The sequence below is a fragment of the Esox lucius genome, chromosome 8 (genome assembly GCF_011004845.1).
Source record: "Esox lucius isolate fEsoLuc1 chromosome 8, fEsoLuc1.pri, whole genome shotgun sequence".
In the NCBI taxonomy this organism is placed as follows: Eukaryota; Metazoa; Chordata; class Actinopteri; order Esociformes; family Esocidae; genus Esox; species Esox lucius.
In genome coordinates, this window is record NC_047576.1 from 17,624,084 (window position 1) to 17,647,822 (window position 23,739).

At 40.8% G+C, this 23,739-nt stretch overlaps 1 protein-coding gene across 8 annotated transcripts in view; it reads right to left on the reverse strand.

Annotated features, from left to right (window-relative positions):
- mcf2l2 (MCF.2 cell line derived transforming sequence-like 2) overlaps positions 1-23,001 on the reverse strand; it is an 87,827-nt gene extending 64,826 nt beyond the window's left edge. For 4 of the 8 annotated variants that reach the window (XM_010871951.3, XM_010871955.3, XM_010871954.3 and 1 more), the window contains exon 1: positions 22,529-23,001. In XM_010871951.3, the coding sequence (XP_010870253.2) occupies positions 22,529-22,607 (79 nt within the window). In that variant the 5' untranslated portion in view covers positions 22,608-23,001. Of the gene's footprint in view, positions 1-7,360; positions 7,666-15,872; positions 16,221-22,528 lie in introns of those variants that run through there. The other 4 variants (XM_010871957.3, XM_010871953.3, XM_010871952.3 and 1 more) reach the window with 3 other exon arrangements.
- Positions 23,002-23,739: the final 738 nt, after the last annotated feature.

A 23,739-nucleotide genomic window follows, 5' to 3' on the forward strand; every position in this document is an offset into this window, starting at 1 on the left:
AATAATCCTCCATTTGTAGCAATTACAGACTTGCAGACCTTTGGCATTCTAGTTTGTTGAGGTAATCTGAAGATATTTGACCCCATGCTTCCTGAAGCACCTCCCACAAGATGGACTGGCTTGATGGACACTTCTTACGTACCATACGGTCAGCCGCTCCCTCAACAGCTCAATAGGGTTGAGATCTGCTGACTGTGTTGTCCACTCCATTATAGACAGAATACCAGCGGAATGCTTCTTCCCTAAATAGTTCTTGCATAGTTTGGAGCCGTTCTTTGTCCAGTTTTAGGAGGAAACTGGCTCCAAGCAAGTCCATCCACAGGGTATTGATTTCCTGCCTGTTGGGCCCTGTCCGGGGCCTCCCCCGGGTAGGGCCACAGTGTCGCCGGAGCCCCCCGTCTCAGTTCCAAGGTGTTACGCTGCTATATTATTGTGCTGGGGGATATGAGGAATGCACTTTCTAACTTTTCTCAGTCCCCTCCAGTTTTACATTTTAGGAGGAGATGAGGTCCTGGTCCACACCTGCGGAGTACCTGGTTTGGGGGGCCCGTTGCTGTCCCTGTCCTTGTCCACCTGGTCATACTTTTGACCTATTCTAGAATCAAATAGACTCTGGATTTAGCGCAAATAAATGTATTTATTATTCCAATTGGATTCTTAATATCTCACCCAGCACAGCCAGAAGAGGACTGGTCACCCCTCTGAGCCTGGGTCCTCTCTAGGTTTCTTCCTAAAATGTGGCCTTCTTAGGGAGTTTTTCCTAGCCACTGAAATCCAACACTACTGTGGTTTGCTCCTTGGGGTTTAAGGCCGGGTGTCTCTGTAAAGTACTTTGTGACAATTGCTGCTGTAAAAAGGGCTTTAAAAATACATTTTATTGATTGATTGTTGCAAAATGGAGTGATAGCCTTCCTTCTTCAAGATCCGTTAAGCCTATACAAATCTCACACTTCACCACCACTAAAGTACCCCCAGACCATAACATTGCATCCACCATGCTTGACAGATGGCGTCAAGCACTCCTCCAGCATCTTTTCATTCGATCTAGAAAAGCCTTAATTTCTCAGAACAAGAATAGACTGGCAAGTCTCTGAAGAATGTTATTTGTTTCTGGCCATTTTGAGACTGTAATCGAACCCAAAATTGCTGATGCTCCAGTCTAGAGGAGGACAGTTTTTTTTGCTTCTTTGATCAGCACAAGAGTTTTCAGCTGTGCTAACATAATTGCAAAGGGGCTTTCCAGTGATCAATTAGCCTTTGAAAATGATATATTTGGATTAGCAAACACAACATGCCATTGGAACACAGGACTGATGGTTGCTGATAAAGGCCCTCTGTAAGCCTATGTAGATATTCCATTAGAAATCTGTAATTTCCAGCTACAATAGTCATTTACAACATTAGCAATGTCTACACTGTATTTCTGAGCAATTTTATGTTAATTTAATGGCCATAAAATTGCGTTTCTTTTGAAAACAAGGACATTTCTATGTGACCCCAAACTTTTGAACCGTAGTGTATATGTAGAAATATGTTAACATTTCCTATTTGTGAATAGAACAACATGGCCGACTTTTTTTCATATTACTGTAACAACAGGAAAAGCAGCATTTACAATTTCATAGCAGAGAGAACTCCATTATTACCCCAGAACACCAAGAAAACATGATCAAAGCCCATACATTGGCCTAGTAATTACGGGTGGACATTCCATCTGTGCATCTGACTGCTCATAAAATGAGGCCAAGTCCGAGGCAATGCCCTTGACATGTCTATTGCCACTTCTCTCGAACAGTGTCCTCCATGTGTAACAATGCCCCTCACAGTCAAGACCTATAGCTGTGAATGCAAATGAGGTCTATGTGCCTTTGTCAGATTTCCATTATATGCTACTGTGGCGACTGTCTCTCCCCTTTTACGAAAGACTGTTCTTTCATGGTGAAATTCAGTAGCCATTCCGGCTGCTCCGAGGGGATCGGTAGTTCAAGCTCCAACAGCTGGCCTAAATGGCTTGGGGTCATCCTGAAGTACACTGCAGTTAGCTTTCCACAAAACACTCTCTGTCTGCTCATGGCATAAAGGAAAGCATTAACACTACTTCATCAATGACCGAGACTGCCTTAAGTGGTGGGTCTTGCTGCCAGGGCTAAAGATAGCTCAGAGAAAGAGAAAATGCTTCAGAGAAACAGGTTTATATTGTACGTTGTAGTGTTACCATTAAACTGCACCTATAGGTTCCCACAAGGATTCATGCTCTATTGTTTTCTAATGCATCAAATCACATTAAAGGAGAATTAGACTTTTTTTACAACTTAATGTCGTAAAAGCCTAAAGACAAGGAGAAATTGCAATCCATTGCGTTCCTTTTTCCCAAACCTTTTTCCTATCTTCTATGATCTCATCATGCTTTCCTTATATATATATATATATATATATATATATATATATATATATATATACGCGCAAAGCCATTCTGCTTTATTCCACACTGTTCTTACAACCAGGAAGTCATAATGAGGGAAAAGTCATTCACCTGACAATCTTGGCTTTGCAGGTGCCCAAGTCTTCTGAGGGAAGTGCTAAGGTGCACTGAGACAACTAAATCCTAGCTAATAATGCATCCCTGTTCACCTGACAAAGCTAGACAATTTGCACTAGTCAGTAGTTAGAAGCAGGGTTAATTTTGGCACCCTTTTTTTATTTAGTGTAGTCTTAGTCATATTGACTACAATATCTGAATGTTTTAGTCACATTTTTATCATTTGAATAATGATTTAATGTAGTTATTGTCAAAATGAAGAAAACAGTCAACAGAATTTTTGTCAACAAAATGCCAAAGAAATATTCTAATGCCAAATCAAAATACATGCTTTTGATTGGACAAAAAATATCACTGAGAAGCTGTCTTTCCAAAATCCTCCTATCCAATTATGGTAGCTTGACAAGACTTTTGTCACAAACAGATAATTTTGTGTGATCTCTTTTTCAGTCAACCAAAATGAAAAAATATTCTTGTTTAGTTATTGTCTTTTCTGGATCTATTTAGTCAGTTATTGTCTCGTCAACAGCTACTGAAAAAGAGGTATTTAACAAACATTTTTGTCACAATTTCTGTTGACGAAATTAACACTGGTTAGAGGCTATGGAAGGAACACATTAGACTGCTACAACAAATGTGTGGTCATTGTTAATCGAGAAATGGGTACAATGTATTCTCCAAGTGAAGGGTAGGTGAATTGTAGCAGAAGTTCAGGAGGCTATGTCCATGCTCCTAGTGACACTGATGGAAGAGACAGAGCAGCTTTTCCCTTTCACAACAGAAGTCGCTCTGTGTGTAAACATTGCTGAAGTTCTTTGATTAGCTCCTACGAAGTTAATTTTAAACAGGCTCACACACCCTGATTTCTTCCATAGATAAAGTCAGCTGAAGATCATTTAATTGCTAGACAATAAAGACTAAATAACGTATTAAAGTTTCTAATGGTCGATATATTTTTTAAGGTGAGGAATCATTATACATCAAATTGGATAAAGGGAAAATTAATTCAACAGTAAATTATTATTTGAATGTTACCTCATTCACTTAAACATGTCGATTTGTGTTACAACACCCTCACTCACACAGGCACGCACACACACACACGCACACACACACACACACATCTAACAAAGGGATAGGAAGATGTGCATCAGGGAGCATGTTAACACCAGGTAAAATATATCTTATGTCCTATGAATCACAACCTTGGAAAACAAGGCCAGGTCTCTCAATGATCTCTGCAGGCTTCAGAGAAGCGTCACAGTGTTCCCTTCCAGAGGAATATGGAAGGCTCTGGAAGGAATTATCTCTCTACGAACATACATCAGATGACATAACACAGACTGAAATTTAACCAAAACTATTGTCAAGATAACAACCTAAGATCACAAATTAAGATTAGGAAACAAGACAATTAGATATTAATTCCAGCTGTTGGCATTACTAATAATTATATATAAGGAATAAGGCACGGGGGGTGTGGAATATGGTTACTATACCACGGCTAAGAGCTGTTCTCAGGCACAACGCATTGTGTTTTTTAATACAGTTACAGAGGAAATGAAGATAGTACAAAGTGCTGTGATGTCATACCGGTGGTACACAGTCTTATATACCATGGCTAACAGCCCATCAGCATTCAAAGTATCCCATTTATAAATATTCCACTCACTTTACTTGTTCATTAAATTTGTATCCCTTTCTTCCATTTCTTTGGTATCCAATTCAGAAGTTACAACCTTGTCTTATCATGGCAAGGTGTTGTTTTTCTGCCAGGTTGTGCATGGATTAATGCCATGGCAAGTCTTAAGGGCTCTGTCCGTCATTCTCCACACACTTAAATCCCAGTGTTCACCTCACCTTCTGCTAGGCAGCCTTCGGCATACTCCATCTGCTCCAATTCATCAGGTTTTAATGGGCAGAAACACACGTGCATACTCTCAGCCCCACACATCAACTAGTGATATAAATACTTACAGTACAATACTGTGTTTTTCTGTAGACATACAATACACTGCTGTAGTTTTCTCTAAACTAAGCTATGTACACTATACCTATTTATTTCACCTATTTAATATTGTAGTGTGCCATAAACTGGGCATATTAAAGACTGACAGTTTCATGAGTGGACTGTTTGCCACCTCATCTTAATAAATGAAATGGAGTGAAACCAACCAGGGGCTTTTCCTTTTAATCAACAGATATGTTCAGTGGCGTTATTATATATACACATTTTGTGGGGCACAAACCATTTCAAAATATAGGATACATACCAGTAAAGCTAGAAACTCCCTCTTGCTATTGATGTGTTTATTTAACACATCAACAAACAGCGTGGCTCCGCAAAACCCTTTTAACGACAGAGCGGCTTGCTTCCACCAGGTGTTGTAGCACACATACTGGAGAGAGAGACACCTTCTTGTGTAATTGCTCTCCTTCTCTCTCACACACATGTAAAATTACCAAAGTCACATTTACAAACCTAAATAAGGAATGCAACCAAGCTCAGAACCAATGTGCCTACTGAAGGCCACAACAAAGTTGGAAAGACAACTTTTTTAAGATACAGATACATTCTATGACAACAACCTTAATATATAAGCATGGACACACTGACACTTGTCACCATCTATATCAATCGATCCAGCACAAAAATATGCACGGACCAGCACCACAAAGGCAGGATGATAAAATATGCTTTCACTCTCCAAGGCTGAGGGCTCACTTGAAGAGAAAGGTGGCAAGGCGGTTCTTCCTCTGGGCAAACTTTTCAATTACTGGGAATTAAGTCATGTAGCTGCTGAATCAGCTGGCTTTCGATGGACAACATGGCCAATGCGTTGAGTCGCTGCTGTCCTATGGTATTGCAAGTGAAGGTTTTTACCCTCTTCAAGGTGGAAAAGTTCCTCTCTGACTCGTATGTCATCATATGTGTTGTTATGATAATTTTCAGCAGAGTGACGGTCTCAGCAAAAGCCTCCTCTAGGTTGTTCTCATGGATGGATCTGAACAGAGACAGGGCCGTCTTACCACTGTGAAGCTCAGTGTGGCGGTGCAGAGTGGTCAGCTCAGACTTCTACTTTTCCTTGTTTCCTAGAGGCCATAGTTTCACCGCACAGTCAAGCTCAGATGTAGGGAATGACAGGACAAATTGTGGGAAGAGCGAGCTGTCAACCAGCTTGGCAGCGATCAGGTGGTCACTTTGTGAAAACCTCTGCTCCACCTGGGAGATGTCTGTGTCGCATGCCTCCTTCATCACCGGCGCTGTGTTGGTTACTTGTCGGCCTGGCTGCAGAAAGGCTCACTTATGGTGGCCTCATACCATCCTGGTTGTGTGCGTATGTCCTCCATACACAGGAGCAGCGCAGCTTTCCCAAACTGCATTGAAAGTTCTACTTTTAAAGTTCCATCATACAGTGGGTGGCCTTGGAATGCGTCTTTGTGTTGCCTCAGCAAGTACCTTCATACATAGTCTAACAGTTAATTTTGTACAGTGCTAGATGTCCCTTTGAAGATGGGCTGAGCGTCATAGTGCCTCTGAAGTCTTGAATCGCCCTCACACATAGTCTCGAAAATGCATCTGATTATTCCAGGATTCAGTGAGTCCACTGACTCGTCGTGCCCCCACAGTTCGGTTTCACATTTTCCACACAGTTTAATACGTTATGATCCGACTGAGAACGTACCTGTTTTCCTCCACCTGTTTGTTATGCTGCTCAATGGAGCGCCTGTATGCACTCTCAACTTGGGCTGCGACATTTACATGGCTGATGGGCACCAAGTCGCTTTACTTCAAGTGTCTCCTCCAAATTAAGGGTTTCAAACTGGTGCTCAAGTATGAAATTCACTTTATTCATTTTCTCAAGTTATCTGACGTTTGTGACGCTAACAAGCTAGCTAAGACAATCTACCCTCCTCGCTCTTCTTGCCGACTAATGGTGGCACCAGACAGACAGACAGCCAATCAGGTCTGAAATATGAAATTATGCTGTAGTGGGGCTACCGGCTGTCAGCCCCACTTGGCATCAAATTCGTGTGATCTACATTGATCACACAAACATTCTGAGTATGAATATTAATATTTTCAAACGTACAATGTACATTGTATTGTGAGAGAGGGGCTAGCCCCACATTCACGATTAGCCTATGGCCTACTACTGCAAACTTGAATTGTCAGAATGCAGTCGGAAGCTGCAAGGCAGGGACCAATGAACATGAAATAAAATACTAACACAAATGATATGCTATTTAGGAAGATGCTATATTCATAGATAATAAATTATAGGAAGTAATCTTTGAGAAATAAAAATAACATAATTTTGTTGCAGTTCTTTCTGCTGACAACAGGTAGTGCTGTGACCTATGTCTAACCTATGTCTTGTCTGAACAAATGCTAAAAAAAGCATCACTGCTTAGCCTACAAATTAACAAGGCAGATGTGAAATAATGGGCACAGAACTGTAAATATAACACAAAGCAATTACAACACATGTTATATATTTGTAGCCTATATTAGGTTAATCACGCAATATATTTACAGCTGGGCACCATCAGAAAGTCACAAAAGCCCCAGGCAAACTTGCAACCCCCTCACCAACAAAACAATTGAGCTATATTATCCCAAAGCAATGAGCATTAGACAAGGACGAGTATGTTTTAACAGTCACTTGAGTTCCTAAAGTGCTTGGGACTAATATCAACCTCTTGGAAAATATGTTATAATGAAAATAAAGTTTAGGATCAAGGCCAGCAATGTGTGTCTATGTTTGGCAAGAAAACACTATCAGCTCCCTGCTAGCGGGGTGAGGGCAGATACCTTACCTATGACAGATTTGGTCCTCTTCATCATAATGCCTCGCAAGCCCCGTTGTGAAAATAGTCAAAAATGCACTCTATTCCAGTCGACAACTGTGAAAACCACATCCAGCAGCAGAACTTTGACAGAAGTAGCTTTTTGAACATTTTCATCCCTTTGTCATCTTCAGACTTCCTCAGTGACTACACCGACAGACAAAAACACACCAAACCACCCCCGCACCACACCGCTGTTAGACCGAAGAGTACTGTCTAAGGAAAAGCAGTCTGTGTCTTTCGTCACTTTTTCCAGCTGTAGTTGTTTCTCACAGCTACGCTGTAATCCCTCATGAGACTCACAGCGCACCAGCCACACAGGCAACCTATCAGGACTCAGGCAGGGAGAAAGAAACACGGCTTACTGCCCCTTTAATTAGGGGGCAGCCCCTAAATCTTAACCGCATTACTTCTTCAGAATGAAAAGAGAGAATTTTTTATTTTTTTATTTTAATAATACTTTATTGGAACATTCCCAACAACACTCACTCCCAGATCTCATTCCCAACAACACTCACTCCCAGATCTCATTCCAAACAACACTCACTCCTAGATCACCCAAACCAAAATAAAGTAACATCATAACGACAGCACTAAATCTACATCCCCATCCACACTACAAACAACACCTTTCGCTTCCCTAACATTCTGCAATATTATAAACCTACTGAGGGAGACACAGAGAAGGAAAGAGAGCGAGAAACACAGAAAGAGAGCGAGAGACAGAGAGGAAAAGAAACAGAGAGACACAGAGACAGAAAGAAACAGAGAGACTTCGGAAAGTGAAGAAAATGAACAAATCAGAAACTTGTGTGTTGTGCTCTGGTGTTCTCATCCTGTTAGCATCATTCCTCTTCATTAAAGTGCTGACTGTGCACCGCTCTCCAATATTTCTCCCCTCTGTCATCCAAGCCCCCCGCCCTCCCGTAGGTGTAGCTGCCTGGGAATCCAGGATTGTTTATGGTCCTAGAGGAAGTATGTTCCAAAACACCGGTGGCAGCTACAGAGGCATTGTATATTAATAAGAAGCTTTCCTTCCTATTGTACGCAGGATTCCAAAACACTGAAACACGTGCTGTCCAACTTGTGTGTACAATGTGTTACAGGGATTACATAAAGGATAATATCAAGAAAACATTCCCAGCTGGCTGGGAATTCAATGAGAGCTTACATTTTTAAGGACATTAAGGAGGCGGTTAGCAGTTGAAACCATAGTTAAGCGTTCTCCTCACCCTTGTTTAGGTAAAAAGCTGAATTATATGGCTGGAGAAATGTAACCCCTCAATACCAGATAATCTATGGATCCAAGGAGGACTCTGCAGCCAGGGGATCAAATCCTGGTTGCACCAATGCTGAGCGCTGGATTGTCAGACAGCTATGCCTGTGGCAGTTTCACACTGTGGCGGTTTCTTGTCGTACATCAGGTGAGCTTAATTGTGGTTGTTGTACAGGTGAAGGCGTTCGCCTCCTTCATTAGCTGTCTGTTAATCATTTGGCGGGTTAACAGCAGTTTAGGGCAGGCAGTACAGCTTTGTCTGAATGGGGAGACGGTCAGTGGTTAGACTTTTTCTCTGCTGTGCTCCCAGTCACCATGGTCCTTACATACAGACAATGAGCCAAGTGTTGTTGAGTTACGTAACAAGCAGCCATTATCAAGGAAAGGATAAGGAGACAGCCGATACAGGAAGAATCAATATGCTTTTGAAAACATTTTGTGTTGTTCTCTTTGCAAATGGAAGATTTGGCGCACTTGCTGCAGAAAACTAATATGGCATTTAAAAAAAAAAGTTATATATGTTTCATCATGTATATTTATATGTATTTTATTTAATATAATCAATAATACAATCAAGAGTAACTGTAATATACACTCATCAGTTCTACATATGTAGTCTCATGTGATCAGTAGTACATCAGTAGATGCAGTAGTACATGTGCACCAAAGACACGACCGTAGACTGATACATCGCCAGGTCAGAAAATCATAACCAACTAGACCAAATATTCACCAAAGATTTTCTACGGGTCTAAGCTGCTACCTCTGGAGCTGTCACGTCCTGTCACGGCAGGCCAGTGAGGTCCAACACCCTCTCTACCTCATATGGACTCCAGACACCTGTTTGTTGCTTTGGCCCTCACCTGTGTTCCTCATCTCTGTCCCTGTTTAAGGTCTTCCTTACCTAGTGTATCTTGTTGATCTTAGTTTTGGTTTCATCCATGTGTAACGTTGTTTTCTTCTCTTGTTTTAGGTTTCTTTGTTTCCTGCCTCCTCATAAAATGTTCCCGGTGCACATTCACTGCTGCAGTGTGGGTTTGAATCTGGGCCAACAGCTCTTTCAGTAAAAACGGTCCTATATCTTCCTTCACTTCACTTATCAAATTAAATGTTTATATGAATACTTAAACAATTCAGTTTAAACGCTTCTTACTTGTTGCTTACACTAGCCTCAGAGGATATGAACCATGTATTTGACAAACTGAGCCCTGGGCTGAGAAGTCGATTCCTTTAACAAAATCTGTCCTGCGGGAGAGGACAGTTAATAGGCTGAAGTGGCCCCATCTAATGAGCTTCTTAATGCAGAGTACTATCTAACACAAACAATCCCCTCAGACAACAGCAATGTTTAAAAGGTCCTCTCTCAACAACATGTGACCGCCAAGACACTCAGCCAACCGGGCCTGAACATCCCATGATGTTCCTCAACCAGTCTGGTCCCTGAAACAGACATTCACACGCACATGCACATTTACTTGGCTATATAAAAGAGGACACCAGCTGATTGCCCTTTTATTAATCCTTACCCATACTCCAATCAAAACCTCTACCTAACTCTAGCCTTAACATAATAATCTAACATTTATACCAGTACCTAGACCTAATGCCTATCCTTAACTGGTAATCTTTACAGGTTTAATTGTGAGTAAAACTTACAGTCGGGCATGTTAGGCATGCGTAAACCTAAAGTAATCGCAGTTCTAACACAATGCCCAATTGTGAGTTATAGCCTTAGCTGGAAAGGAAAATTGTCCTAATGGGGATCAGCCCAAAAAACCCTGCAGGGATAGATTTGGTTTACTATCTCTGTGGGGACATCTGGTGTGCGTGCAAACACATCAGTGTGATTGCATATAGAGTAAACATGAACAATATACAGTTTTAAAACAGAAGCACAGTCATGTGACACGTGTAAATGTTTTAGCGCTGTGATGTTAATGTAATTTCACAGTGGCTGAAACAGCCTCTCCAGAACAAAAGCTTCTGTCTTAACTTAAGAGACACGAGAAGCTGTGAACAGTTGTCAGGTCTGCAAGGACACAGTCGGGTAGTGTTGTATAGTGATTTTGGTTTTGCCCAGTCACAAATAAGTCAACAGCAGGCAAAGAAGTTGAAAAAAATTTCCTCTGCTGCGTTTCTCGTCAAGCAATTCTGCTTTTATCACATGGCTCACATAACCAGAACATTTTACTGGAATTCCATGGGCACACAACCATGACTAAGTTACCCCAGGCGGCACTTAGTAAAAAAATTAAGCCGTAATGACACAGCAGTATTCCATGGCAGTGACCATAGATCCACTCGGGCACATTTGTGAAATATAACATCTTTCTGATACAACACATACTGTGTTACTCCATCACTGAGTAAACAATGCCTTGAAAAGGTGAAGACTCAATATAATTAAAATGGTTTTCCCCATGCAATTATTTGACCTCTTCCAGAATATTCCTATATGTATACTTTAGCCATTCATAAACAACTGGTGTCAATCTTCAACCCATCAATCTGAGGTAAAACACACAGGACAGGTAAATGGAGTGAGTTTGCCTGTTCTGAGGGAGGTAGTGGCGTGTGTTTTGTCGGGTGGCTTTTCATTTCTCGTATGTTCTTTTTGGGCAATAAAGAAAACACGCCCAATACAATTCTGGTTAAAATTCCAGTGCTCTATGTATATTTGTGTGTTTAAAATATGAATATGTGACCTATGGTGATCCAGCTGTTAAGGATAGTCCCTCCACCATAGCATGGCTTCTAATCCGGCCCACTGCCATTTCAATACACTTGTATTCTGTCTTTATCTCTACTTAGTAAAAGCATAAAATGCCCCCCAAAAATGTTTAACCAAATATGTTCGGGTAGATCCTCAGTCTACTCAATTTCACTTATGCTTCTTATTTTTTGCAGTGCAGTGCTGTGTGCAAAACATTTAGTGAACAATTCCACATCTGCACTCAGCAAATCAGTAGATCATTATATCATTAGGTGACTGATTTTCAAACATTACTGATGTTAATGCCTTTAATATTTACATTTACATTACATACATTATGTCCAAAAGAGAATGCTTCCAAATCAAACTGACAAGTTAAAATGGAACTATCACAACTACCACTGAAACTAGTGTATTTACCAGCAATTCCCAGCAAAGTTGCATACGTGCAAAAAAAACAATTACAGGATGTCAGAAAGGTCGATTCATCTCCCAATAACAAAACTCCCTTAGTGATGGATATCAAATGAAAGAAAAACCAACACTGCCTTGAAAAACCAACACTATATTGTAGGGTCAAAGCAGGAACGGTTATTGTGTTATAGTTCTACCTGCTAGTTAATAGTTTCATTTTGTGTTCTTGAGGATCTATTCAAAAGGGTTTAAGTGTTCCTCAAGTGACTGCTAGCATCCATTTTGAATATCTCAAGGTTAGAACTTCTTATGATGTCACCCACAAATAGACTATAAGCATAATACACATGAAATTGAAATGCTAATGTTATACTTAAATGTTATGTTCTAACTGTGTTCATGTCAACTGCTATAGTCTTAGAGGGGTTTTACACTATTATAGTTTTACAGAACTGAATGTCATTTAAATACTGTTAAGATAAAATATAAATAACATTTTCAATTCACACTACCAATGAGTTACTCTTGCTGAGCCATAAGGTGAAAGACATGCCGTCTCCTTGTCCTCCCTCTCCCGTTGCTGCTGTTAGTAGAACATCTTCGGAGCCAATGTGAGATGATTTTAGTTGCTTCCAAATACCTTTTTTTCTGATACTGTTCATACATTGAGTAGGACCAGATTTCATACGTCACCTCTCATTCCACTCCAATACATTAGCCGTGGGGTGCACCTATCAGAAAAGTGTACCACATAACCTTGGGAAGGTAGCGTGACAATTAAGATGTCTAGTTGTTAACATCTCTGATGCAACTCGGGCCACAAGTTTCATTAATCTGGATAAAACTATCAACCCTCTAAATTGGCTCAAGGAGACATAGGGAGAGGCAGGCAGAGGGTCCAGACACGATCCAAGGTATGTTGTCATGAGGCTTTGATTACAAGGGGCAAGGTTTAGGGAGACCCAGGAGAGTCAGAGTTTGTTTGAACTCTTTGGAAGTTGAATGATCCCCAGCTGTGGAAGAATCTGGACTTTGGGTGGAGAAAATATATGATTTTTTCCATGGATTCCACCCAAATCATGTAAAGATCTTCATAAGAAACAAATTAATAGATGTCATTATGTTGCTATGAAATGAAAGGAAGGAAGAATTTCAAACTCAACCTTGACCCCTGACCCTAACCACTTACCCCTTAACATTCGTTCTAACCATGAACCTAATCACTACCCAAACATTTACCCCATCCTTAAAAACTGCAAAATCAGGTCCAGAAAAAATACACAGAAAAAAGTGTAGTCACACACGCATTAATGTGCACAAACACACGTTTGTTTTACTATCAAAGTGAGGGCCTGCAATTTTACACACTTAAAAAACACCCAAACCCCTAAACCTAACAATACAATATTTTTTTAACTGCCATCAATGGCTTAATGATCATTTTTCTTTGTGATATCACTCAACTTTGGGGATTGATAAATACTGACTGCTTGTATTTTTCCACACCTTTAATACAATCATACAGTAAATGTTCAACCAACCGTAAATTGATTTGTGTTTTTAAGTAACCTCCCTGACCTATGCTTTTCTGCTGTCATTGCCACATATCCACATCAGGAACCAATCAAAATGGGACATGAGATGATGTGGGCATTTTCAACTCCAACAATGCAAGTATAACATGGTGTTAATAAATGCATCAGTCTAATACCAGGCTGATTGGGAATGACATGGTGTTAATAAATGCATCAGTCTAATACCAGGCTGATTGGGAATGACATGGTGTTAATAAATGCATCAGTCTAATACCAGGCTGATTGGGAATGACATGGTGTTAATAAATGCATCAGTCTAATACCAGGCTGATTGGGAATGACATGGTGTTAATAAATGCATCAGTCTGTAACCAGGCTGATTGGGAATGACATGGTGTTAATAAATGCATCAGTCTAATACCAGGCTGATTGGGAATGACATGGTGTTAATAAATGCATCAGTCTAATACCAGGCTGATTGGGAATGACATGGTGTTAATAAATGCATCAGTCTAATACCAGGCTGATTGGGAATGACATGGTGTTAATAAATGCATCAGTCTAATACCAGGCTGATTGGGAATGACATGGTGTTAATAAATGCATCAGTCTGTAACCAGGCTGATTGGGAATGAAATGGTGTTAATAAATGCATCAGTCTAATACCAGGCTGATTGGGAATGACATGGTGTTAATAAATGCATCAGTCTAATACCAGGCTGATTGGGAATGACATGGTGTTAATAAATGCATCAGTCTAATACCAGGCTGATTGGGAATGACATGGTGTTAATAAATGCATCAGTCTAATACCAGGCTGATTGGGAATGACATGGTGTTAATAAATGCATCAGTCTAATACCAGGCTGAATGGGAATGACATGGTGTTAATAAATGCATCAGTCTAATACCAGGCTGACTGGGAATGACATGGTGTTAATAAATGCATCAGTCTAATACCAGGCTGATTGGGAATGACATGGTGTTAATAAATGCATCAGTCTAATACCAGGCTGATTGGGAATGACATGGTGTTAATAAATGCATCAGTCTAATACCAGGCTGATTGGGAATGACATGGTGTTAATAAATGCATCAGTCTAATACCAGGCTGATTGGGAATGACATGGTGTTAATAAATGCATCAGTCTAATACCAGGCTGAATGGGAATGACATGGTGTTAATAAATGCATCAGTCTAATACCAGGCTGAATGGGAATGCCCACCCCAGGAATCAGCAGCATACACATGAACTTGCCATAAAACATGAGCAGGGCCTAACCAGCACCAGCATCCAATCCATCAGTAACCTTACAGAGGGAAGCAAGAGGACATACTTGTAGATGTGTCTTAAAACATCCCCAGGAAGTGGTGGTAGGACTCCATCTCTGCCGCGGATATATGCACTTCAGAGGAGCCACCACAAGTGTACCAGACACCACAAGGGTTGGCTCTGGTGCCGCTTTGAGATGTCTGTCCTGTCACCACAGCAGAGTGTCCAAACAGAAGCACTGCACATTTCTGAGAGCGAGTCTTTGTGGGCAGATGATGTGAATCCTGCACAGGAGCCAGTTTAGTTTCTCTCTACGCAGTGCGTAGCAGAACCAAGGTTGTTCCAGACTCCACAGAGACAGTAGGGGCAGAGAGCTCCGTGACCGCCAAAGCGGCACTCTCTCTGTGCTTTGTTCCCTTCAGTCCCCACCCAGTCTGCTGTTCACGTTATCCAGGCGTTCTTCTTTCACAGTGCCTTCCATCTGATAGCACTCACCCTCAGCGCACCACATCTCTAACACAAATAGGCCCATTGGTACATACATTCGCTCCGCACCAGAAACCCCTCAACCCTTAAAATCATTTCTGTAGTTCTCTTCAGATTCAGTCTGCCGCTGCTGATTTACCTCTATGATCTCTTCTGTTGCTTCCCTCTCGTTGCACAGGCACCAAAGAATAACGACAATCACGTCTCACCAAACCAAATCTAAGCTCAGGAGTCTTTGGACTCAGGGGAGATTCTAACTGCTGAATTCGATGTGTGAACTCAGTAACCCTGAAAAAGAACTACACATTCCAACGTGAATTCATGTTTTGAACTCTTTGAAAGTTTAATGTCACTCATTACTACAAATAAACCTATACTAAGACATTTGAGGCAGTTGATGGCTACAACAACCAAACTAGCCATACTATAGTCCATTAAATGGCAGTCAAATAAAAAGGAAGTTGGTATACATTGCTAGATATATACCATAAATAATCGGCATAAAGATTTTGTTAATTTGTCCCGGCTCTACCCCAGCCAACCAAGTCCCCAAAATGTGTTAACTGGGTAAAAGTTTTCTTCTCTTGTTAAGTCAAACTACTGAACGCCATAAGGTTCCAAGCTCCTTTACTCAAGATGTCACAAGGACATACCACTGCACTTAACCTCCAGGCCCTACCTGCTTACTGCTTTACCATGATATCTACAGTTCATAACATCTGTTTGCCACCTCTTGAAGCCAGACGGCCACAAAGCTTTAGAATAGATAAATCCAGTCACTTACACATAACTGATCCCATGGTGAGGTTATCCAGTCTGGACCGGACCTCTTGATGCGATAGTCCCACCCTGAGGGCTTCAGCTGTAGCTACCGAGTGCCTTGCAGAACACCGCAGAGCAGATTCCTCACTGTGTGAGAGTGTGTGTGTGTGTCCCTGTGTGTGTGTTCCTTGTCGGGGCTCTCGCCAGAGGACTGAGTTCAAGCCTTGTGACCAGTGGAGCTCAGGAGACTGGCATGGTTAAAAAAAAATCTTCGACAATACAGAGACACTGGGGGCTTCCCTTTCCTCCCCCACCCAGCCTGACATTCAGTCGCCGTTGTGGACTGGAGGAGCGCTGAGTGGCCACTGTGCGTCAGGAACTGAAGCATTAAAGGCACTGCTATTCTTCCTTCTGGCTGAAGCTCATTCGCTAGCCCATCCATGTCTCAGGAAGACTTTCTCATCCCTCCCCCTTGGAACAATTCATGGGCTTAGTTATTAAGGGCATTGCTCCAGTTCACCAAGAGTTAACAACAATAACACGTCTATGCGTCCAAAATACAACCAGTATGTGTGATATTCCTTGATTTAGAAACCATTTGTCGGTCACTAACACACTTCATGAGGACTCTTCGGACTCCTTATGAGGCATTTATAAACTATTCACGAATAATTTTTTTGTTGATGTCAAATCAAATCAAGGGCTGTACTTCAAACTTACCTCTTAGAAGAAGGATAAACACTGATCACAAGATAGATCTCATTACAGCAATCTTTTCAGGGAGGACTTCATCAACAGTGATAATACACATTTGGCTTTAGAGTTTGCATGCATGTGGAACACACGTTTACTACAACACCACAGCTCAGTCAACACAGTCTCCACACCACTGACTCAACATATCACATTATCTAATATGACTCATTTTGCAAACCACACAAACAATAAAATAAATCTTTACAGATACTTGAATTTCCACTGTCAACAATATTGCCATTGCATGCACCATATTATACCAGCTCTGCCAGAAGCAAGCTATTCCCATCGTGATGAGGCAGACGATGTCACTGGTCTAGTATAAATATCCTTCTCACAGTGAATCCTACTCAAGTCATGTAAATCTTGTGTTTGCTCAACAGTATTATCTCACAGTAAAATACCCTAATGAAAACGGCAAAAAAAGCATCCTCCAAAACAAAAAGCATTTGAACTGAGAGTTAGGTCAGATCCTATCATATGATTTAACCACGTGGCTATGTCAGCAGTAGGACCAAACAGCTTAAAAGACCAAAAAAGCAGCCTCTAAAAAAGAAAATATCTGAGCATTTGAAATGACGGTTTGGTTTTTCAGTAGGTGGTCAATGCCATTATATGATTTAACCATGTGGCTGTGACAGCAGTAGGACAAACTTTACCACTGAGACATGGACTGCAAAATAATTTAAACAGGAACTAGACACTGGCGCATTGAAAGAAGCAAACAGCTCATGTTTGGATCACTCATCCTGCTGGCCTGTCCTCTCTGTTGATACTCCCTTAACCATCACATCTTCAGGGTTCACAGCCACAACCACAGAAAATGACAGGCTAGCTACATACTACAAACCTGCATAAAAGTGTTTGCAGCCAAACTAGATTCTCTGTATCACTGGCTGCCTGACTGTCAGTCCTCCCACCAAATTCTCTCCAAAAGTATTCTTCGACTGCACTTGTGGAGTTTGTGTTTCAGTTAAAAACACAGATTTACATTGGGGTTCAATGAAGACTGTTATGGCCTTTGCAATTTTGTGGTAAAATTTTTGTCCAGGCCGAAGCAGCCATTTTGGCAACCTATGTTCTTGGCTAAAATAAATGATATTCTTTATTATATACAGTATTTTTGTTCATCTTCATCAAGGTTATCAATAATGCTGGACCTAACTTTAGATGTGAGCTCTAACCAGCAAAAGGCCCATGCACACTGTCTTTTATTGCTTCCTGCTATTGTAATGGGGCTCACACATAAACAGTTTATCGCCATGTCAACAAAAGGTCACTCTGTTACGAAAGCATAGACAATGGAATGCTTAAAATTGAACTCTTTTTAATTTTCTCTACCGCTAAGGCATAATTAATTAATTACTGTACAACCAAGCATATAGGTATATAGGTTACTGCAATTATTTTTAATGAGAAATACATGTTGATTAATAATTCTTCACTTACCAATTAAAATCAATTCTGTGAAAAAATAATTTAAAAAGCTTGCTTCTGTGCTATTTAAATTTTATTTTATTGTCACATCCGGGCAGGCCTGCAGTGCCACTGAGATGCAATGCCCTCTCTCCTTTGTTTGGACCACAGATGTTTGTTGTTATTGCCCTCACTTGTGTTCCTCATCACTGTCCCTATTTAACTTCCTTGTTCCCTAGCGTCTCTTGTTGATCATTGCTTGGATTCTGCAGGATCATGTTCAGAAAATATTTTGTAATGTTGTTCTTTTCATGTGTTGTTATAGTTATGTCTGAATTAATTTTATTAGAAGTCTTCCATTTTCCCCTGTGCTTGTGGCCTGCCTCCTACAAGCAACATTACAAGTATGTTATCCCAAGGATTTAAAGTGTTGTGAACATCTGTTTTATTATTTTGGGTAATCAGTCTCAGAGCAGCAAACCCAAAGATTTGGCCTGCTTTTACTGCATACAATACTACAACAAGATAGATAAAGTTTGTAACCTAAAACATCTGTCGTGACTTTGAGCTTAAGAAAACGTGCTGCAAACCTTTCTATGTAATTCCACAGGGTCTGGGTTCAACGTCACAGAAATAAAATGGAGAAAAGGAATCCCCATTACACCCTCAGAGCATTGGCTAGCATGGCCTGACTCCTGTCTTTTACCCTGGAGTTGAGCCAACATAAAGCTTCTTAAGGACTTGAGAAATTTCTGTATTCAATATTCTTCAGGAATTAAGCCAGACTCTTAAATAGATTTGTATCTCTCATGGCTCTGTGGGCTATTGTTCCATTGTTTTACAGCTAGCGCAAGTCAAAATGGGGCCAAAGCCCAAAGGGGGCTGTATGAAAAAAAAATAAACGTTTTCCAAAGGATGCAGAGTGCCGCTTTTCACGTCAGACAGGAACAAATAGGAAGCTGTGTGAATACAGCCTACGTCATAACAATAAGGTAGGGCTGGCTGGATAAACAAGGCAAGAGTGGTCTGAGGCTAGAACACCTGGCTAACCTAAATTAAGTTCAAACACGCTGATGACCTCTTGCGTGGTACAGAAAAACGAACAGGTAAATTTTTTAAGATTCTAAGAACTCTGCAACTGTGTGACATTTATAAACGTTTATAAACTGCAAATACCATCCCCGATTGCACGTACAGTAAATACCATCCCTGATTGCACGTACAGTAAATACCATCCCCGATTGCACGTACAGTAAATACCATCCCCGATGGCACGTACAGTAAAATTCCCACAACAGACAGACGATGGCCTTGCCGCGAGGGGATATGATTTCATAAGTCAGAGGTGAGGAAGGAAGGCATCTGCTCAGGCAGTTTGAGATGATGCAGACTAAGGGCTGGTTGAGAGGATGACCAGATGACCTTTCCTATTGTTCACCACTCTGTGTACAGGCTTTTTATAGATCTCAGTTTTGTCTCATTGTCTGCCAAGGCATATGAATACACTAGTGTCAGACTGTCATGTTGGGATCTGGTATTGATTTTAAAGGATAGCAGCAATTACTCTTTTACTGATAAGCAGGGGAAGGTCACAGACAAAGGGAGAAAGAAAATAATTTCCTTATATTCAATAGAATTTCTGTCCAGTTCTAGTTATCTACAAAGAAACCATGCAGATTTCCAAAGAACTTCAAGAGATTTCGTTTTCTTACGCAAAACAAACTTGACTCATCGTTCAAAGGATTTGTTGAAGTGATGTGAGTAATCAGGCAATTTGACAGTCAGGCATGTAAAAATAAAATAACAACCTTTTCCCAACAGTAAGTAACCTTGTCAAGACCACATTGTTTTCAGAAGTGGAATAGTATAATTCATTTCCATACTGTATGTTCTTGATTGATGCTTGAGGACATTGTTTTGTCAACTTTTCTGATTTGTAATTATCTTTTGTTAACATGGGCATCTGTTTTTATGGCATTTCTGTAAGAAGAGGTACAATACCAGAGTTGCAAGCAAACAGAGTTGCAAACAAACAGACAAGTTAGCCCATTGTTTGTACTGAGAGAAACCATAAACATGTTCAAAGAAAATAGTGTCTAGGATGGAGGTTCATGTACATTGTCATATCACTGCTCGCACTCTGACCTTCTATGGTGTTTTCCAATGCATTTATGGAAGCCTGTTTGCTAAAAGCTGGGTCTTTATTTTGTTCTTGGGTTTTCAAGTGGAGGTACTTTTCCTTAAATCCTTGATTCGCTGTGTTAGGCACAGCAGATACTTTCTGAAAAGCACTGAGTAGCTAGACCATACTAATCTTCTTAGTTCAATTAGCAACAGATGACTGATGCCACACATTCCCATTCCTCTACATAATGATACAGAGGGCAGCGTGATGTTAGGGTTACCTCCATACCGTGCCAAATCCTTTGCAACACAACAAGGTGAACAATTCAACACTTGTCACACTGAGTCTGCATTTTCCTGTTTGATCTGGAGATATCATTCCTTATTTTAGACATCCTTGGGATGTGTTACCTTGCACACAAGAGGCATTGTACTACTGTAATTCCTCAGTTGCTACTGGCAACAAAACATAACAATGTTTTGCCTGACCTTGTTTTTTTTGCTAAAAAAAGTATTTGCAGTTCCATTTCAACTAGGTAATGCATTTTCTTGTGAACATGATTTATTTGGGAGACCTGTAATCGGCTACAAGGACTACAGCCTGAATTCAGATCATTGTAATAACTTGGTTATTTACAGAAGCCAGCTGCTTAGATTCCACAATTCTTTCCCATTCATTTTTCATGAAATCCATGCAGTGTTACTCTAAATTACACATTCGTCATGTTCCGGCAACTATGATTTCACTTACCACCAATGAGATTTGTCTTTAATGTATTTTTCTCTTACGCTCTGTGTCATGGAACTTGACACTTACAAGGTTTAATTGCCTTAATACTTCTGGATTAGCGCTGCTGACATCAGCTGCCCAGCTCCCCGTTTTCCAAACATGGCTTTAAATGTCAAATGGTGTGATTGAAGTGGCACAGTTCTACAGCCCTAATAGACGAAGCTAGGGGTGTTCCCTGGATCTTAAATGGATCAGTAGGGGAAAGAAAATGCTAGTAGGAAAGTGTTCCATTTGACAGTGCTAGGAGCTAATTAGGAGCAATTAACCATTGAAGATATCTAGGTTAGATTTATATTACAAAGCATTATCACAGCAGCCATCAAGAATGTTTCCCACTGAACATGACACTGATGGTTATTCAACAATAGGTTAATGAGGGAAAGAGGGGTCTCCCATTCTGTAGATGTAGGGTAAAGGATGAGTGGACCATAGAGCACCCTGCTGGTGTGATGGTAAATTAATAGAGGGGTCTCTGATAAATTAGGGTGGGGGGGTAGAGAAGGGGTGGGGTTAGAGATGCAAGCTGCAACAGAGGGAAGGCTGTTTCCATATATCAATACAGCCAGTTCACAGTCACACAGCCTTCCTGAGCTATCTCAGTTTCTATGGTAACTGCTTGTGCGGCCCCTCCCCCCATGGTTGGCTGCTGCCTGCCTGCCTCTCACTAGAGCCATGATGGAAGACAATCTGTAACAACCTCCAGCGTGGCACAATAACCTACTTCCTTTCCTATGCTTGGAAGACCCGGACGTAGAATATGGAATGGGAGAAATCAAGGGGGAAGTGCTGGGGAAGCGAGGGCGGGGGGTAAAGAGGTTACATCTGTATTAGGTTTTGCTTTTTTCTGTGTCCAATAGCATTGACGATTGTAAAATATTGAATGTTGAATAAAAAACCCAGTAGATAACGGCAAATACAGTATTTTATCTCCACAAGGATACAAATATTAGAGTATCCTAGAGGATCAGTTGGTTAAGCATGACGTTTGCCACACTAGGGTTGTGGGTGAATTACAACAAAAAAGCTTTAAAATGTATAGACTTGTTGTCTGGAAATTTACTAAAATGTAGAGAAAGGAAATACTATGGAACAAATTTCTACATACGACACACAATGACATTCACTCTCATTGTTCTTGGACAGTAAGTTATTAAACATTACATCGACTGGCTTTGGAATGAAAAACTGACATGGGGAATGTGATATGTCCATAATTAATCTACACAAGACTCAAACATAAATCCACACACCAGATTGCAATTTTGAATACCAGATAAAAACATAAGCATTTTCCTGGATGATCCATACTTTCTGGATATTGTTCATACCACAAATAGTACTTAAAACAGAAACTCGGTACATGGACAATTGAAAAACTCTAACCCTGACCTTGATCTGTGTAGTTTGCAGCAAAAATAATCAATATACAAATATATTAAGACACTTGTCAAGGCTGTACATCTGTACATCTCTGAAGATTCTGCTTGGAACAGTGAGACCATCCAGGGGGCAGGTGCTGGGTATCTGCCCTCTCTCTCCCCAGTAACTCACATCCCCGGTATGGTGGATAGCTGATGAATAGATTCACTTACCGACATGTGTGATGACACAGGCCACACGTTGCTGGAACTCCTGCAGAGACATTTCGTCCTCTCTAAGCCAGCCTAGCATCTCAGGGTGTGGGCAGACAGCATCCGCTCTCCTCTTGCCTCCTCATCCGAAGTCTCCTCTCTCCCCTCCGCCCTCCTTCGCTAGTCTGCTCCTTTTACCGGAGGCTGAGGTACCCTCCACGCTAGGAGCACAATACCCCTCCCAGTCCGGACCACTGAGGGATGCTGTGAGAAAAGGATACCTCTAACTCTTCTGAAAAGATCTCTTCTCTACCAGAATGACGACACAATGCAGCATAGTATGTGTGTGTCGTTAATAATGGATGAATACACACATAATAACTGCATGAGCCAATCAGGGGTGTTTCACATTGCTTTCAGGCTGATGCTCAGCTTGCTGTAATAAAGGCTGAGTCAGACACCAGGAAGCATATCTGAAACAAGCTACCTGCCTCTAGGGAGACGTAGCTCATGAATTTCCTAACACAAAACCTGGAACTATGGATTTACTGGAATGGAGATACAGTTGCACATGGTCCAGGATGGTAACAACTTTGCTTCATTAACATTATGCTGAATTTAAATTGCAGACAGTAGAAAGCAAATACATTCACGCTGTAACAAAATTTTGATTAATATATTGTACTGAATATATTATTTTCAAGACATCTATTGATGATCTATTGATGGAAATGGCTAGGCAGAAATTGGCAACTAGCATTACTAAAATGGAATTTGTTAATATGAAACTGTTTTTTCATGGTCATGAAAATGCATGGCTCCATTGTATTTGTTATTTATAAGACAAAACGAAACAGACTAAATGTACATTTCTTCTTGATTTTGAAACTCCATACAACAAGGGCAACCCATCTCTCTACCATTCTGTCCCTCATTTTGATTTAAGCAAACATGCAAGACGAGGGCATTATCATCTTACCACACGTCATTGCCCTTGGGACAATGGCGATTACCTAAGGGACGGAGTGGAGCAGTAAGCAGCTGCCTTGCAGCCATCTGAGATCCTAATGGCACGCCCATGACAGACAAACATGCATCACTCACAAATGGTGTTTCTAGACTGGTGATGAAAGGCATAAAATAATATCAGTGCGTATGCTATCAATTTCAATGTCACCAATGTGTCACTATGAAATATGTTCCAAATATCATTCGACAGTTGTACAACAACA